The sequence below is a fragment of the Temnothorax longispinosus genome, chromosome 4 (genome assembly GCF_030848805.1).
Source record: "Temnothorax longispinosus isolate EJ_2023e chromosome 4, Tlon_JGU_v1, whole genome shotgun sequence".
Lineage (NCBI taxonomy): Eukaryota > Metazoa > Arthropoda > Insecta > Hymenoptera > Formicidae > Temnothorax > Temnothorax longispinosus.
Window position 1 is genome coordinate 3,634,211 of NC_092361.1, and position 17,829 is coordinate 3,652,039.

Sequence of the window (17,829 nt, forward strand, 5' to 3'; positions counted from 1 at the left end):
TTTCGCGGTATTGATCGCAAGTACATATACACGTTAGTGTATATTATGTAGTCATTGTACGGTACTACGATCGTACGAAGTTCGCTCGACGGATCTCTGGAGCGCTCGTACGCCACTCAATTCGTCAAAGATGTACAATTCATCAACAATGCAACCAATTTTGTGCATTATATGCTCGTACCTGGCAGTGGCCGAGCATTCATCGGGTTTTCGAAGTTGCCTGAAAAAAATAACGAAATGATAATCCAGATAATCCAGACTTCTAAAACTCACTTCAGACTACGAATTAGAATCGTTATTAGCGCATTAATAACTCTCGTTATAGCGGCATAGCGCTCGATGTTTTATATACATCACGACGATCAGACGACGCTTTACAAGATATTCGCGATTACTTTTCGCGTTACCGAGATCCGTTTCGGCGAATAATCGGCAAACGATCGCGAGAGATATCAGACAGTTCTGCCTGTTACTATATAATACGTTTACGCGAGCGTTACTTCTGTAACTTACGATAATTCATTCGCGTAAACGGGATTTTCCTTCGCCTAAACGGGATTTTGTAGTAACTTACGATAATTTACTCCGCGTAAACGAGTGATATATCGTAAGTTACTACAGAAGTAACGCTCGCGTAAACGTAGTATGTATCCCATAACGCTCATAACCAAGGCCGGTATTCATAGTCGATTCTTATATTTAAGACCATCTTAAGTACAATCTTAAGATGTCATTAACCAATCACTGAGCCGTATTAGCATCTTAAGATATTTACTTAAGACGGTCTTGAAATAAGATCTGATTATGAATACCGCCGGCCCAAGAATCGCAAGTTCGAGAATTCAAAACCTCGAGAATCGCAGGCGGCCGGCCAATCACAGCGTCCAGCCGCGCTCCTGTCGCCCTCACGTCGCTGCGTCGCTCCGTCACCCGTCGCGAGTGTGTATACTCACTATACTCCTCGCAGTTCTCGCGACCTCGCGTCGAGGACGTCGAGGTCCGCGTCCGAAGCAATCAAGAATTTAACGCGAGGGAAGTAGAAAAGTCGTTCGAATCAGATCCCCGATCTGCTGTGACAAATACAAAGGCCGAAAATATAAATTCCAAGTTACATGACTAAGGTAAATAAATCTCTGTTATTGCAGCCCTTGGAAATCCAAATAATAATTTGGATAAATAATTATTTACCTGTCAACTTTGAAGCTGTCGCTGTTGCCTCCGCGTGTTTGGCGGTTTGCCTGGACCTGGATATGTGATCGTTAACAAAGCGTTGGTGGTGCGGATAAACGTGAAGGAGGGTATACAGATTTCCGGAGTACTTACCCCCTCAAGAAAGAGAGGTAGAAATTAGGAAGAAAATTGGAACTCGAGGCATTTCCGGAGATGCCAGGAAATATGGAAATTGCTGCGTTGCTGGTGCTGCTCGTCACAGAACTGATCCTCGGGGACACAGTTGACAGTATGTTAAATCGCAAGGATCCCTGCACCAGTCTGTGCGAGAAGACACCTATCGGTTTTCCAAATGTACATGTGTTAGCTTTGTGTAATCCTGAATTCTATGTGTGTGAATATACATACTTATCCTCATGTATACTGTATGTATATACATACGTACACATCCACTTTTGTATCCTACATTTGTTTGTATGATCAATCGTTTTGTTTTAGAGCATGTACGTAAAGTCCTGCTGTCAACGAGGCTGCAGGTTCTTCAATCTAGTCGACTTGCGTTACGGATGGGAGCAAAACAGTTTGAATGGCACCAGGAGTGCCTGCGAGGCTTGTATGCGACATCTATAATTATGTTATATTTTTTAAGAGATTATACAAAGTATTTGGCTTCGATTTTTAAAGATTTGTTGACAATATTTTATTATGCTTATATATTCAGAGGAATTTATATTCTTCCTCTATGAAATTCTTTCTGCGTTATTTCTCATTCAGCATGTAGTTCAAGCCCATGTCTTTCACAATATAAAACTGCTTTTGTATTATTTGTGACAGCGTGCACCGAGGCTTACACAAATCCGAATGATCGCTACGTCTGTAACTCTGGCTGTAATTTCATGGCCAAGCAACGAATTTCAAACCTATTGTCTCTGTTCACCGTCGCCATATGCATGGAGGAAAGTATAGATGTTTTACCAATGTCGCCCGACATACCGGAGAATGACATATTAACCGATCCTGGATTGCGCAAGGAACTACTTCCTAGATGGTGGGATTCTGATGGTTTCAAATTGCCACAGACGTACGTTAAAACCATACCAATGGACGCCAGGGTAAGCGAAACATTTTCCACAATTAATACTAACGCTGAGCATATATAATAGATTTTCGGATATAAATGTGAAATGCATAATTGATAAAATCGTAGACCGTGGATTACACTCTGTCCTCTGACTATTCGGGAGAAACTAGACAACCGGCGTCTACGTCTAAATCCGAATCATTTCAACGTGAAATGGAACAGGCGAACGATGTCTCCGTTCCGTCTTTTGTGTACGGACGAGTTTACGTGATTTTTGCTCCTATGATAATGTCTGCAATGACGTTATTTCTTATATCGAAGAAAGATATCTCAGATAAAAACATGCCTTATAAAAATATCAATTCTTCGTCCGATGTTGCGTTATTTATACCGGATGAAGCGGTGATGTACAAGGTGCCACCACCTAAATACAATGAATCGTCCAGTCATGCCATTTAATTCACAACGTTTCGATGATGATTTAATGCGAGATGTGATTGTATCGCGTTTTAAAAGCCGTAGCATAATATAATAGTGCAATGATACAAATATTTAATTACTGTGAATATCTCTTTTAATCGCGCTTTGAAAGTCTAGATTACATTTGCAATAAGTGCCATATAGAGAAACCAATTTTTTTTTAAATAAAATAATTGGTGATGAAATATTTGCACATGTGTGCATATGTAGCATGTTTAGTGAAACACAAGATGAAGTAATAACCATGAAATGGCTGGCAAAGACAAGCTTGTTCGGCGACATAAAATTTTCAAATCGAACTGCGCTCTGTAAAATATCGAGTTTTTCGAAGATTTTTATGTTGATAATTATATTACAGACTGATCTGTTAGTTTTTGAAGTGTGTATATATCAAAGAGAATACAAACTTTTAATATCAAAAATTGCGAAGCCTTTTTCGTCTTTTCTGAATGCAATTGCATAATTTGTATATGTATATATTTAAGCCAATATGTGAATTATATATCATACAACGAACAAGTTCAAATTCGCAGAGGAAATAGACGTAAAACTTTTTCAACGACAATATAGGTACATAATCAAAATGTCATTTGAGTTGATCGCTCTTATTGTTTCGTGGCAAGCCATCATCCGAGAGTCGAAACGATAATAGTACAATATATAAATTGGAGAAGGCTTTGTGCGCGTCGTGATATATTCAAATCTGTCTATAAAAAAATATTGTAAGGTATATATAAATATTTTGTATTATACAAAGATTTATGTCAGTCTTTTTCTTTATAAAAGAAAAAAAAAAGGACTGAAATTTGTTCATACGAAGATTGTTTCAATTTCGCGTTTTTGCTAGATTATAGAATTGCATTTGCAATTTCTTCGGCACGGTATATTGTACTTAACACTCACGTAGCATCGGTGTGATCGAAATATTGTATTCCCGTAAACAAGATACATGTAAGAATTACAATTATCTTTGCCGATTATATGATATATACATATAATCAATATAATCCATACACGCATTAGTATATACACGTATTCCGCACGAATCTTTTCAGAATTTTTATAAAGTCTCATCTGTATCATATATTAGAATTTATTTATAGCATATATATTCTAAGGTAGTATATTTGTTACACATATACATAACACATTCTTAATTTTAACAGCGAGCAATATGCGATTAAAGTCTTATTCTTTATTTAAAGAGATACATGAGACGGTGAGGTGTCATGATACTAACGCGCGTTACATCTGTATATTATTTACAGTGTTCACTAGAAAATTTCCATCGTAACTCCTTTTACGCTACTTATTCTTGCAGAACAAGAATAACGCTTTTTATTCTCACGCATGAAAGGGTAACGATGTAACTAAGTTTTTATCTTTTTTTTATACGATACATATCGACACGTGTGAGAATATATTGAACGTTTTGTGTGAGAATATATTAAAATCTTTATGCAGAGAGCGATTGATTTTATTAGTGTCATGACGCAGTCTTGAAAGTTTCAAACTAAACTAAATTTACATGTAATCTAGGAATATATGTATAAAAGTAAATGTTCAAGTTCCTGTTTGTAAGACTTATACTTCTTGAATTAAATGTCATTGTTACCGATATACCGAGTATAGAAAGTAAGATTTTGCGTGTGTTCTCCTTCAATGCAATTTGTTGAAAGTAAGCTCGAGCATTTTCTGCGTGTCCGTGCGTATCTCGAGAGCTCCGCAATTAGATATCAGTCTCTGGAGGATGTTATTACTATAACGTATTTATAAATATCAAAATATTTATTGCATATTAGAAAAGTACATGTAAAACCAAAGTATCGTGTTCCTTAACTGGTAGCATCTTATGTAACTACATTCTACAAATAAATGTGCTACTTCCTATATGTAAAACTTGTGAAAATAAAATACAAGTTTACGTGACGTAAAATCGTGTAAATCAGTCGATAATTTCTCTTTTTCCGTTTCACACGTCCAATGGCAATTGTCGGAACAAACAGCGTGTAGAATTCTCGATACAGGCTTAAATTTAACGTTAACAAGTAACAGTTTGGACATAGAAAATATCTGCCCCTTTTTATAAAATACCGCGAAAAAGGCGGAAAGTATGTACATCGAGTGTACATAATTGCGCGTGTACACACATCTACGGATCGGTACCGGTTTGGTTTGCGACAAATCGTTCGCGGATCTTATAAACACGTCTCATCTGTACAATGCGGAGCAGTATCTTGAAGTCAAGTTACATTCTTAATCTATGAAAAGGCTTAATTTGTACAAATTATATGCACAATGTCGCGAAGATTGAATTTATGCAAGTTATCATCTATATTATTGCCAATGCCAATAGAGTTCGAGATTACCTCCGTGCTTTTTCAGAAAATGTCCCGATACATTCCCAAAGCGGGATTCAACAGCAAATGAACCCCGCTTCGAACATGCAGGAGTCTCGTTACTTAAGGAGCACATATCTGATATCCTTATTGTTCGTAAGAGATCTTTAGCACTATACTTCATATGTACAACGTGGAGACTGTCTACAAACTAGAATTACATCGCAATCGTAATCTAAAAGATTTAACTTGTGAAAATTGTTATAAATTAAATCTCGCAGATTAAAATGCGTACGATATAAGAGATCAATTTTGGGCACAATTCGTCTGTATTATTGCCAATATAATTCGGGATCGTCTCTACGAAATTGAAGCTTCAAAACGTGTCGGAATATCTTCAGGGCAGGGCCGAGCAGTAAATTAAGTCCGCACAAAACATCCTTTCGACTCATCATTAAAAGCGCGTGGCCGTCTATCTCCTGAAACAAATGCAAATAATGCTTAGTGATAAAGGGCAACAAATGCAAACAAACGTGGTGTATCGAAACAATTATGCTAAAAATATTTTGTCCACCTAGTAGAGTAATTAAACTCTTACCTGCTGTCGGAAGACTTCGGCTTCTTTGGGAAACAATCTAGCAAAATATTGATACACTTGCTCGGAAGTCCAACTCCTCGCGTCGGGAATATTCAGATCGATGGGTCCTTTAGGACCATCGTCTTCCATCTGATCGGAGGAACCCCTCGTAGGAGAAACCTGCGGACTCAGAACCGGCGGTAAAATAGTTGTACTGGACGGGCTGTCCGGTCTGCTTGTTCCGTTGACCGAATTAGTGTTCTGACTGTCGGTCGTCTTGCACTGCTGTTTCTGCGTGCACTCGTTGCAATACCATTTGGAGTTCGATTTTATCGTGACGCGAGACGTGTGACAGAAATAGTGATAGGCATCGTCGCAGCTATAACACGTCACTAATGGACCCTGGATCGAGAAAAAGAACGAAATGAAAATTAATTAACGGGATAAAAATAAAGTCACGTGAAATGCGAATAAAAGGCGTGATAAACTTACAGCGTCGGAGGTCTCGCAGCATACGGTACAGGTTTTACAGCGCTCGCACTGCCAATTGCTATTAGCTTTCTGTAGTAACTCCTCTGGACTGTAAATGCAACTCGGATGTGCTGCAAGTATACGTAATATGCATATGTGACACGTCAATAAGAAATTTAAAAAAAATAATTGAAATTAGTTCCAATTATATTCAAGAATTACCTCGCACTGTACAATCCCTGCAAGCTACGAGAGCCTCCAGTTTCTCTTTGGCACACAGGCTGCACTGCCTGCACGGTCCGTCTTTGACAGTTGGCTTAGTAACCGAATCCTGAGAGTCTTGCATCAACAAATTTTTATTATTACCTGGTCTACCTCGTTTGCGCTTTACCAGGTTGTTATCCGAAGGATCAAATACTTTTCTGGCTCTCTGAAATATAAGAATGAGAGAACACATAAGACGATTCATCAATCTCTGAACGATTCGGATGGACATCGTCAAAGAAAAAAATAGTTTTAAAGGACATATCAATAATTTTTATACATTTGGCATTTTTTTTAAAGATTAACATTATCTTCAATCTTAAAATACTTGTGCATAAATTAATTCTTCTTGTTGATCTATATATAAAAGTATCCAAGGTCATCCAGAAGTGAATAATTTAGAAGACAACCTTATATTTTGTGCTTCATGTCAAAATATATATTAAAGTGAAACTACATCCTAGTTAAAGACGTATTTCAAAATATTTACAGTTTCCTACAAATACTACACTACATTAACGCACAGAAAGTCTACGCTACCTTCCGCCTGGCGCTACGGAATCCACTAGTGTTGTTTACGTTGGACGGAGTCGGGGACGTGTTCGTCGACGAGCTCCTACCGGCGTCCTCGTCCTCGCGATCCTCGCTGGACCGTTGTCCAGTTTCCTCGCGCTTCTCCCGCTCGTCCTTGCCGCTCTGCTGGTAGTCCTCGAACTTGATCTCGATGTCCATACGGTCGTCCGTCCTCGCGAACAGGCGCTGCTTACGCTCGGCCTTGACGGACCTCTTAAGGTTAGACGTCGTCTTCTGGACATCGTTGCTCTTTGGTTCCTCCTTGACATCGTTCTCCACGGTTGTCGACGTCGGCGCTGCCACCTCCGGGGAATTGCGTTCCTGTTGGCCACCGTCGACGACGACGCCGTCGCCGCCGTCGTCGCCGCCGCCGTTGCACGTCACCTCGACGGTCGGCGGCGACGCGCTGCCGCCGCGCTCGGCGTCGTTCTTGTCGCCGCTGACCTCGTAGCATTCCTCCTTTTTGACACAATCCTGCTGCTGCTGCAGTTGCTGTTCCAGTTTCGGACTGTCGTTGGCCTGCCGCGAGGACGATCGCGACGTGTTGTTGGACGTGGTGTCGGTAAGGTTATCCGTCTCGTTGAACTCGTAGAGCTCCGCCGCGGTGGACGTTGCCGTTGCCGTGGCCGTGGCCGTCGCCGCTGCCGTTGTCTTGGCCACCTTGGGCGTTAAGCCGTTGGTGCCATTGGTGACGGTGCCGTTGGTAGCAGCCACCTTACCGACACGCCGTTGCGTCGCGTTGCCGTTCTCCAGGGCGCAGGCGACCGCCGCGGAGGAGGACGGCTGCGTGTCGGCCGCGCCGCCGCGTCGCGACTGTGTCGCGTCCGTCGTCATGTCGGACGTCGCCACCAGCGAGTAATTGCCGTTGGACAGGCGCGCGAGATTGCCGCTCGCGACCTCCCGACCGAGAAACTCCTCGACCACGCGACGCGACGTCGGGCTCGAGACGCCGTCGAGGAGATGCTCGATCAGGCGACAGGCCGGGACGCCCTGGTCAAGGTAATCGGGCTCCTCGACCACGAGCTCGGAGACCGCGCTCGATACCATGCCCGTGTTGAGTTTCTCCTTGAGGAAGCCCTCCGGTCGATTCTTGAAGAGCTGCAGCCGCGTCCACTTCTTCGCGTTGCGGTAACTGGTGTTACCCTTGTAATCGACCTGGATCACCTTCTCGACCTCGATCAGCCGATGAAGATCGGCGATCGTGTCGCGCGCGTCCACCGCGTAGTTCCGTAGGAGATAGTTGCAGATGCGATCGGCATCCGGGCGCGCTTTGCGCCGACGGAGCTGATCGATCGCCTCGAGTATGTGGTCCTCGTGCGTGATCCGCGGCGCCGCCTGCACCGGGTCCTCCTGCATCTTCGTCATTCGTATCGATATACGGGGCGCGACGCTGCCTCTCGCTCTATCGCTCCCTCCTCTCCCTCTTCCTCGCCCTCTCCCGCGCCCTCGCCCTCGCGATTCGGCCGGCCGCCGCGCCGCTAACCGCTCCTCGACCAACACCGTCCTGCCTCCTCGTTGCCGGGGATGACGACGACCCACGTTGCTCACGATCACAGCTCCGATGTCCGGATTGATAATGATCTCACCTGGGCGCTCCGGGACCTTCGCAAACCAAACGCAGACTTGTGATTTTTGGAAACAGCGCGCGCGCGAGAGAGAGAGAGACGCGCGACCACGATCCACACGCGCCGGACGTTTCCGCGCGATCCTCTCGTTTCGGCGTAAACGCGCGCGCTCCGGTTTCGGCGTGTCTCGCGTGTACGTGCGCCGCGCCGCACCGCGCGCTGTCGATGTCGGTCCGCTGTCCGCTGTCGTCCGTCCGTAGGTCCGTGTGTTCGCCGCACCGCACCGCACCGCGTCGCGCCGTACCACGCCGCACCGATACCAAATTTAAATTCTACGTTACGGGACCCGAACGTGGTCCCGAGGATTCCTCCACTTCCGATATCGTCCCGGCGGCAGGCTCTTCTGTTTCGTGCACGTCGGAACCTTCGCGTTTCGGTCGCGGCGCGGTCGCGCTTTCTGCCGTGTGCCGTCTCTCGTCGCGGGAACCGCGCGGATCAACTCTCGCCCTCTCTCTCTCCGTCTCTCACCCTCGCTCTCTCGCCGTCGCGCTGACGGGCGCGCTCTATCGAGCTCTCGCTCTCCGGCGCGGCGCGCGCTATCGCCGTTGCCGCCGCCGCCACCGTCACCGCCGCTGCCGCCGCGTGTCCGCGCGATAAATCCGATCTTCGTGCCGCACATGACGCAGCGACGCGACGCAACGCGCGCTCCTTCATCCGGAAACGGGCCCGACGCAGTGGAGGAAGAATTCGGAGAAACGCGACGCTGAGCGCGATCGCGAGTGATCGAGGGCGGCCGACGGGTCGATCGGGCGCGCGCGTTATGGCAGCGTAGCGTGAAACGCGCCAAACGTTCCTCACGCCGGAGCGACCCCTCTCGATCGAAACGCGTCGCGCCACGCCGCGCCGATCATCGCCCGATATCTCCTCGCCGTCTATCGCGGAGCGTTTCCGAGAAAAGTTTTTGAATCGAAGCGCTCCGCGCTCTTATCGCTCCTCCGCTCCTCCGAATCGCCTTGCCACGCGCGCGCGGGTGCCCCACGGACGCCGCGCTCGGGAGGAAAAAGAAAAAAAAACAACAAAGGAGTGCGAGGCGCACCGCGAGGACACCCGCGCGCGCGTGATAATCTCTCGCCGGCGCGCCGCGGATCGAACATCGAACTGCGGAGCGCGATGCGCGTTTCACACCCCTCATCCGCGCGCGCGACCGCTCGCTCGCGTCTATACGGAGATGCCGGGAAAAACCCCGAGCGTCCGAGCTCGCGGAGAAGAAAACCTTGGTCGCGCGAAACTCCTCGATAGTCTCGATACGCCGCGCCTAAGCCGCGGCCAATCGCGCGAACGTCCGCGTGTCCTCCAGAGCCGCGGCTCCAGACCGGACCGAATCGGCCGAATTCTCGCGTTCGTAAACAATGGCCACACGGGGACCGCCGCGGTGCCGGCACCTGGTCGCTCCGCTCGTCCTCGCCGGGACGTGGGTTGATTCGGCGCGCACCTTGATCGCCGCGATCGGGACGTACGTACGGTCCTCTCCCCGCGAGATGACACGCGCGCGCGAAAGAGACGAAAGAAAGGGGGGAGGGAAGGGAGAGCTCGGTCTCGGTGACTCTTTTTCTCCACGCGCGCCGGGGGGAAGTACGCGCCTGCTGCACTTACCTGCGTGCCGAAAAGCGCGTAATAAATGCGCACCACCGTACCCGGGTCCGCGCTCACCTCGGGCCGCCGCCGAGCGTAAACGTTAACGAACGGGAGCGTGAAGCGCGCCCCACGTGTCGACGCGACGACGGACCGAACGCGATCCTCGCGAATTAACGCCCGACGGGTGTGTGCGAAGGAAGGTTGCGCGGCGCGGAAGGAAACGGTCCGGACTCCGGGATAAATTCGCGCGAGAAGGAAATGGCCACCCTAACCTCAAACGAACCTCGCACAGCCGCGACGACTGTGCGAATACCAGCGTGAATACGTCGGCAGCAGCCGCGACCGCGGCAGCGGCAGCGGCGGCGGCGCGTCGCCGGACGACAATGTCGCTGTGTGCGTGCGCGCCTCTACGCGCGCGCGCGCGATCGCGCTTCGCGTGTGTGCCCGCCGTACACCGGCGCGGTTCTCTCGGCAAAACGACTCCGTTCTCTATCAGGATCTCAGCCTCGTCGACGCGACGTCGCGCGTCGATATACGTATCGGCGCGCATCGACGAGCTCGCTCCTCGATCGCGTTCGCGTCGCGTGCGCGGGCGCGCACGGCGCGGCGACGATGCTCTTCGGCCGCGCGGCCGGGTCGGAACGGGGATCTTTCAACGGCGGAAAGCGCCGGTGGAACGCGGCTTGCCCGAATCGGATCGAGCGGATCGATACGTAACTCGCCAAACTTACCAAACTTGTCGGGAAACGCGTCTCGCCCTCGTCGTCTTTCACGCGCGCCACTGCCACCAGTGCCATCGCCACCGCCACCGTCATCGTCGTCTGCTTCTCGCGCGCGTGTCGTCTGCTTTGGGTCTGCTCTCTCTCGCACGCGCGCGTCGTTCCTTTTTCACGTTGCGACGTGCCGCGGTAGCCGCGTGTACGGTCTTGAATTTCTCAGAAAAGTAAAACGCGATCGTCTCTCCGTCGCGTCGAACGATCTCGAGTAGCCTGGAGTAGCCTCTGGCGGCGCGCCGTTTGAGCCAGGCGACGCGCGATCTCTCCCTCTCTCTTTCTCCCTCGCCGGCGGAGAAGAATGGCGCGTTAACCCAATCCCGGGGCCTAAACGAACTCGATTTCCAACACGTACCTGTGGATAGCGCGACGCGGCGCACCACGGACTTCCGAGTCTCGTACCTCGATCGCCGCGGGACCGTTCACGCTCGGTCCGATGGACGCGCGCCGCCAGCTGCGCCGATTTCGACGGAAAACAAAACGGAGCGCACGCCGGCCGCGAACGAACGCGCGGATATGGACGGACCGCCAAGATCAGCCAAGATGGCACGCAACGCGCAATTCTCCCACCGGCGGTAGGGCCGGCCCGTCGGCCGGCCGGTGCCCGACGCCTTATTACGACGTCACCGGTGCGGGCGGGTCCGCATGGCCGCGCGCGTAAATCCCGCCGGAAATTAACACGTCGCACAGTAGATTCCGATCATTCCGATCAAATAAAGGAACTTGAGCCGAAACGGAGATTCAAAATGGATGGAAGAGACGAAAAAGTTATTTTTTTTTTATAAGAATCCGCGAAACCGGCTTGCGCGAGCGATGCGATTCTCTTTAATAAGGGCCGGTCTCACAGTCTCCGATTAACGTGATTCTCCGATTAAACTCACTCTGCATCTCTTTCTAACTATCCCCCTAGAAAGAGACGAAGAGAGTTTAATCGGAGAATCACGTTAATCGGAGACTGTGAGACCGGCCCTAACTTTATCGGCTATTGATACAAGAGCGATAGAATTTCGCTTACGGGATAGATATATATCTGTTGTTTGTTTTCTCTAATTGATCCCTCTTCCCGTGCGTTAAAAACGTTTCTAGAAATTATGGTCATATGGTTCTACTTGCGTCAACGAAATATCACGATAAGTTAATCGGGTTAATCGTTAATTGGAAACTAATCGGAATTCGATCCAGATTGCCCCTCCCCCTCAACCCGAGAGTTTATCTCCGCAGTGTAACCACGCTCTCGAATTACGATGTTGTGATCGGAAAGTGAAAATCGAGGAACAGTCAGTACTACGGAATTCAGCTCTTTCGATATTAACTTACCCAAGTTCTTCTCGAGAAAGATAATTTTCGGGAAAGACACACACGCATCGCTCGCGAAGGCATCGCGCTACAATGTTGCTTTTATCTTGCCGAAAACCGCGACGCCGCTGAGGCCTCTTCCGCTTTCGGCCGATCATGTGATCATGTGTGGCGTTGTGCGCGCACGTGCATACACGCGTACGGTGAAAATGGGAGGCGACGCATGCGCGGAGCGATCGCACGGGTCGCGGTCGCAGCCCGTTCAATTTAAAATTTTTATCCTCGACGCGGAATAAATAGCATTTTTTTTTAATGCCACACATAAAAACGTACAACAAAGTTTTTCATCGACATTTTAGACGGCGGGAAGGGAAAACAATAACTTTAAGGCAATCAATAAAATTTTTCAAAATTATCGGGATTATCCTGAGCGTTCACATATAATTCGTCTTTCTCTGAATCTCTCATTAACTCTTTCACAAACCTGGGATCTCATTATCGCATTAGTTGAAATTTAATTTGAGTCGTTTTTGTCAAGTTGCGTAAATAAATTCATCAAGGATACACACGTTTGCGCATAAACGCTTTAATGAGACTGCTTCAGGATTGGCGAACGGTCGAATCGCACACTTTCTCGCTGCATATTTTATTATAAAACGTACAAGTATATCACAAAAGTAAATAAAAACCGCATCTCTTTCTTACGACAATTTCTATAAGAGGCAATCTCCGGTACACGATCGGTATCACAACAGCGCGATCGTGGTTTCGATCTCCTTCTTCTCTCGCTTCGTTCTCACGCGTAATTGTTCTCCTTCTCGGCAAAATCACCGGTACTGTGTCGCTTAATTTTGGAAATCTGCGCATAAAATGCAAAAAACCAGTTGGTACGATGATACTCGTACGAAAGACGTCACAGACGTACCAAGTTAAGCGGCTTGACTTTCGCACTGACTCTGTTAGATTCCTTCAGCGGACTCTGCCGTATCTTTCCGGCATTCTGTTTCTCGCTCACAGGTGAGTATCGGTGGAAATTGATTAAGCTCCTGTTCAAGCGCTGCGGAGACTGCGGATTATTCGTATTGAGCGACGAATGATTCCTCGGCGGCGTCAGAAACCTTGGAATGCCGTATGCGTCCGTACGCTGACGCGTGGGTGTTGTACATTTCTTCGGGGTCGGCAGCTTAGACGTTCTGAAATATTAAGTAAATCCGATCGTTACGTAATCTTGTAAGTTTCTTTATTTTCTATGCTCTTGATAAATGACAGACTGAACAGATGGATCATCGTTTCAAGTCGATTTGCTCTTACCTTTTAGGACTGCCCTTCTGTTCATCGCTGCCGCTCATGTTTACATACGTAGTCACCGGCGAAATATCACAGGAAAGGTTACGTTTTTTATTAACAGACGTCAACGGTGCGTTCTTGCTTTTTTGGCCGTCCGGCGTTGACGAGGCTATCGGTTTGGATTTTGCAGATTTCTTAGGCACGCAATTATTATCCGAATTAGGGGTGCTGCTGATTATTTTATTACCCAGTGGAGTAGTTTTGTCGGAGTTTGGTGGAGTAGTGATTTGAAAAGATGTCCTTTGTCTCGCGACTGATGCTACATTGTTGTAAAAATTAGCAAATTGTATTATCAGTTAATAAAATGTCAACTCTTACATACTTGATAATTATAAAAGTTATCAATTTTTATAATCATAAATTATTAGTTACTTCTGTTTAATAAGAATTCGAGGATATTATTACATTAGTTAATTAATCAAGTGTTCTTAAGTTCTTTCAACAGATTAAACATACCTCTTTTATTTTGCATGTTATCTACAGGATGCACTGCTTTCATAGGACCTCTTTTACTGACTACGTCCGATCTTTTCTTCAGCTTATTTTTAACATCGCTTATACCCATAGATTTCTCCTTTTTGTTACCAGGCTCTGCAGCTTCCGCTGAAATGAATTTCAACATGTAATTCGATTAATTATATATCAAGCGAATGATCATTTAATAACAATGTGTATATTTAATATTAAATTTAATAACATAATTTACCTTTTCTTGTATTGTTCCTTTCTGGAATCGCAAGTTTTTTACTTGATAGATTGTTAATGAATCCGGGGTCGCTTGAAAAACGTTTTTGGCGATTCTCCAATTCAGATGTGTCCCCACGTCTGCGTATTTGTGTGTTTGACGTACTCTTGGGTGATGACTCGACTGCGGATACACTTCTTCTAACTGTCTTCTCGAACGGCAGAAAATACAGTGACGCATAAGCAAATAATTAAAATTACATCATAGAAGATAATAAAGATTTACTCACTTTAGATTTTGGCTCCAAGCTTCGTCTTTGTGCTACTCTTGTCGATAGTGCGGACGAATACGCATTACGACCAGATTGTGACGCTCTTACAAGTGTAGTCTGTTGAACATTTTGTTTCCTAGTGCAATTGGCTTGCATTTCATTTCCAATGTTATTATTTAATGCGGTATTCAACACTTTTCCTATAGTTTTAAGTAACTGTATCGTTGCATCATCCTCAGTTTGACCGCTCAATAATTTCTGGAGATTTATTAGCAATTCTACCGCTATCTTTTTATCTACCTGATCATCTTTCTCTTTATCAAGCTTGCTGTGTTCCGTCAAGTCAGATGAATTTGCACTACTCGTACGATCTTCGTTACTATCTTTGCAGGATGAAGATGTAACCGATGATTTCTGAGAACTACTGACAATGTCTTGCGATGTATTTTCCGGTGTACAGTTTATGTCTGGCGACTTTTCGTTATTACAGAGCTTTTCTGAGGATGATACCTTATCGCTTCCTTCCTCGCTTTTATCTGTACTTGATTTATCGGATCTTTCGATGCTATCTAAGGGCATTTTCTGAGAACTCTGTGACTTATTTGATATATTTAAACAAGTTACTAATAACTCTGTATTATTTTTATAATTAACATCCAAAATGTTTTCCAGATTATCAAGTAATTTCTTAGCTTCTGTATTACTTTCTGCATTAATTAATTTTCTGAGATCTGACAATAACGAAGATACATCTTGTTTTACAACAGAAACACCGGTAAATTCCAGTTTTTTCAATAAATTTTCTTCCGCGCTATCACTACTTGTAGAAGATTGCCTCTTATCATTGTTTCTAATGTCTCTCGAGTATCCTTCTGGCGAGACAGGTAAATCAATTAAATCATCTACTACAGGTTCATCATCAAATGCCGGTAATAATGCTGACATCCATAGAGTATTATTCGAAATTAAATCATCATCCGTACCAGCTGGTGAAGAAAAAGAAAGATAATGAAAAAAAGAACCATTAAGAACTTAAATTAATTGCAAGTGCTATATAATAAATATTATAAAATACTTACATCCAGAATCTGTTTTTAATGCTAATTCCTCAAAAGTCCTTGCAAGCACCTTAGCCTCATTCAGGATTGACCGATCGACTTTACTTGTATTCTGTAATCAGTTTTTATTTTCTGCTTCAATATCAAGTAGTTTAGAAATAAATTAATTTTGCGAAACACCGTACATTTTTATGTTTAAGTGTTAAGATATTAACGATAAACAAAATGTGAATATTTCTTGCAAAATACTAAACACTATGCGGTATATAATTCTGTTAAATATCTTACAGCAAATACAGAGTCTGAAGAACAAGTGGAAGATGAGCTTTTATTAAATTCCTTATTTTGTTCTGGCACGAATACATCGACATCTATCAATTTATTATTCGGGGTCCGTTTATTATTTTCCTCTTTCGTGGAATTGGAGTCATTCTTCGTTACACTCGAAGTATTGGTCGTATCGTTCACAGTATATTTCAATTTGTTAAGTCTTTCCGCCAAATCCGATAAGTCGTACTGCCTCGGCTTTATATCCACAAAACTTTCGCTGGCATTCATCTTCTCCTGACTGCTTTTCAACGAACCGTCATCCAGGAAAGCGTTGTTCATAGCATCGTTCGACAGTACCGACGACGACAGCGAAGCAGAAGTCAATTTCGTTATAGACGAGGCGTTCGATAGATTGTAGAATACAGACCGTTCGCTCAGTTTACTTTCTAAGAACGCCCTGTCCAGGACAGACGACACGGTGCTGCTGGTGCTCTGCGAGGCTCTCCTACGGCCATCCGTCATGGATTGCGATCTCCTATTCAGACCCAGCAATCCTTTCGGGGACTTTCCAGCTCCCTGCGACAACGAACGCTGAACATTTGGCGGCTTAAGATGTTTGGCGTTTGAAGGAAAGGCAAATCCTCCGAACCAAGTATCCTTCTCCAAGGAAGGTGACACCCTGCCATTCTCCTCGGGGTTAGCACAGCTCAGGAACAGCGTGTCATTCATCGCAGATTGACTTAAGATGGACAACTCGAGCGAGTCCGGTCCATCAACAGATACCTTATGCTCTTGCTCGATGACAGACGCATCGTCTGCCGCTTTGCCATCGCGGACGTAAGTGTTTCTCGCATCGTTATCGACACTCCCCGTCCTGATCTTCGCTTCCCTCTTGTCTACGCCGAACAAGCCGAACCTGCTTTCGAGCAACGACTCGTCGAGCACACCCAACGTCTTGTTCATCGTTTTCAAGTACCTCTTCTTACGCCTCGGTGTAAAGTCGTCCGTAAAGTCCACGGACTGCGAGCTTTTCCATTCTTTGGACCTCAGGGCTCGCTGCAGCATCACCTCGAAGGGATCGTTCTTCTTGCTGACGTACTCGACGGTCTCGTGCAGCGCTCGGTCGAACGGATTGTTATTACCGTCGCCCTCGCGCTTCCCCGTCGCCGACTCCGTGCCCGTTCCGTCGTCGCACTCGACACCCTCCGGCGGCGGGATCAGCGGCGACGCAAGCTTCGCCGGCTCCAGCGCACCCCTCACGTCCGGACTGTTCAGGTCTATCAAATCGCACATCCTGATCTCGGACGCGTCCCGCTGGCCGTTGAACGGAGATCCGCCGGTGTTTACGGCTTCGCCCGATCACTCATAAAAAGAGAGAAAAAAGGAGAGAGGTCGGCATGCGCCTAAATCCGGATTCACCGAACCTCGCAAATTCGTTTCTGTGGCTGCAAGTTGAGGACTCAGCTGGTTACCTCGCTCGACCCCCTGACTCGGACGAATCTCGCGAACATCACAATCCGTGCGAAGGACGACGTTCTCTGTGATGCTTCGACCGATTTATTTATTTATTTATGCGCACGCACGCCCCGAGCAGTCCTTTCCCCGGCACACGACACGATCCGCCACACGGTTTACGGTTACTTTTAAATATCCAGGTAGCGGAACCGCGCCGAGCGTCCTCTGTCCAGCTGTCCGGAAGTGGCGCAGACGGCGCAGTGCCCCGGCGGGAACGGTCCTTCGATTCAAAATCATTCGACGACCGCGACGGAAGACAAGGGAAGCCCTATTACGTAAAGCCCTAGCTTTGGATGGCTTACGTAACTTGCGATAAAATTCTATTTTTGTACTTTACGTCCGTAACGTGGAAGATATTTAAAGATTCAGAATATATACCATGAATAAACTGTACGTCACGCATAGTGATACATAAAAACATATGATATACATAAAAATTATTAATTTTATAGAATTCCA

The 17,829-nt window shown here is 46.4% G+C and overlaps 3 protein-coding genes across 7 annotated transcripts; 1 reads left to right on the forward strand and 2 right to left on the reverse strand.

The window, feature by feature from the left end:
• Window positions 1-935: 935 nt before the first annotated feature.
• On the forward strand, window positions 936-4,667 carry LOC139811034 (uncharacterized). 3 transcript variants are annotated; one of them, XM_071775046.1, is made up of 5 exons: window positions 936-1,121; window positions 1,204-1,560; window positions 1,669-1,783; window positions 2,005-2,282; window positions 2,378-4,667. In XM_071775046.1, the coding sequence occupies exons 2-5, from the start codon at window positions 1,384-1,386 to the stop codon at window positions 2,708-2,710; spliced, it is 903 nt and encodes a 300-aa protein (XP_071631147.1). In that variant the 5' UTR covers window positions 936-1,121; window positions 1,204-1,383; the 3' UTR covers window positions 2,711-4,667. The 3 variants fall into 3 exon arrangements, with proteins under 3 accessions (XP_071631147.1, XP_071631148.1, XP_071631149.1); XM_071775047.1 differs by having other exon boundaries at window positions 937-1,121; window positions 1,204-1,524; XM_071775048.1 differs by lacking the exon at window positions 936-1,121 and having other exon boundaries at window positions 1,482-1,595.
• On the reverse strand, window positions 4,647-12,369 carry Lint-o (L(3)mbt interactor in ovarian somatic cells). Of its 3 annotated transcripts, none has more exons than XM_071775026.1 (6): window positions 12,246-12,369; window positions 6,923-8,557; window positions 6,341-6,548; window positions 6,140-6,249; window positions 5,669-6,049; window positions 4,647-5,549 (listed from the first exon to the last, which is right to left on the reverse strand). In XM_071775026.1, the coding sequence occupies exons 1-6, from the start codon at window positions 12,306-12,308 to the stop codon at window positions 5,403-5,405; spliced, it is 2,544 nt and encodes an 847-aa protein (XP_071631127.1). In that variant the 5' UTR covers window positions 12,309-12,369; the 3' UTR covers window positions 4,647-5,402. The 3 variants fall into 3 exon arrangements, with proteins under 3 accessions (XP_071631127.1, XP_071631126.1, XP_071631128.1); XM_071775025.1 differs by lacking the exon at window positions 12,246-12,369 and adding an exon at window positions 10,887-11,771; XM_071775027.1 differs by lacking the exon at window positions 12,246-12,369 and adding an exon at window positions 10,174-10,457.
• Window positions 12,370-12,645: 276 nt separating this feature from the next.
• On the reverse strand, window positions 12,646-17,498 carry LOC139811021 (uncharacterized). The gene is made up of 8 exons (XM_071775024.1): window positions 15,874-17,498; window positions 15,607-15,697; window positions 14,546-15,513; window positions 14,278-14,464; window positions 14,028-14,174; window positions 13,536-13,830; window positions 13,150-13,417; window positions 12,646-13,083 (listed from the first exon to the last, which is right to left on the reverse strand). The coding sequence occupies exons 1-8, from the start codon at window positions 17,146-17,148 to the stop codon at window positions 13,021-13,023; spliced, it is 3,294 nt and encodes a 1,097-aa protein (XP_071631125.1). The 5' UTR covers window positions 17,149-17,498; the 3' UTR covers window positions 12,646-13,020.
• Window positions 17,499-17,829: the final 331 nt, after the last annotated feature.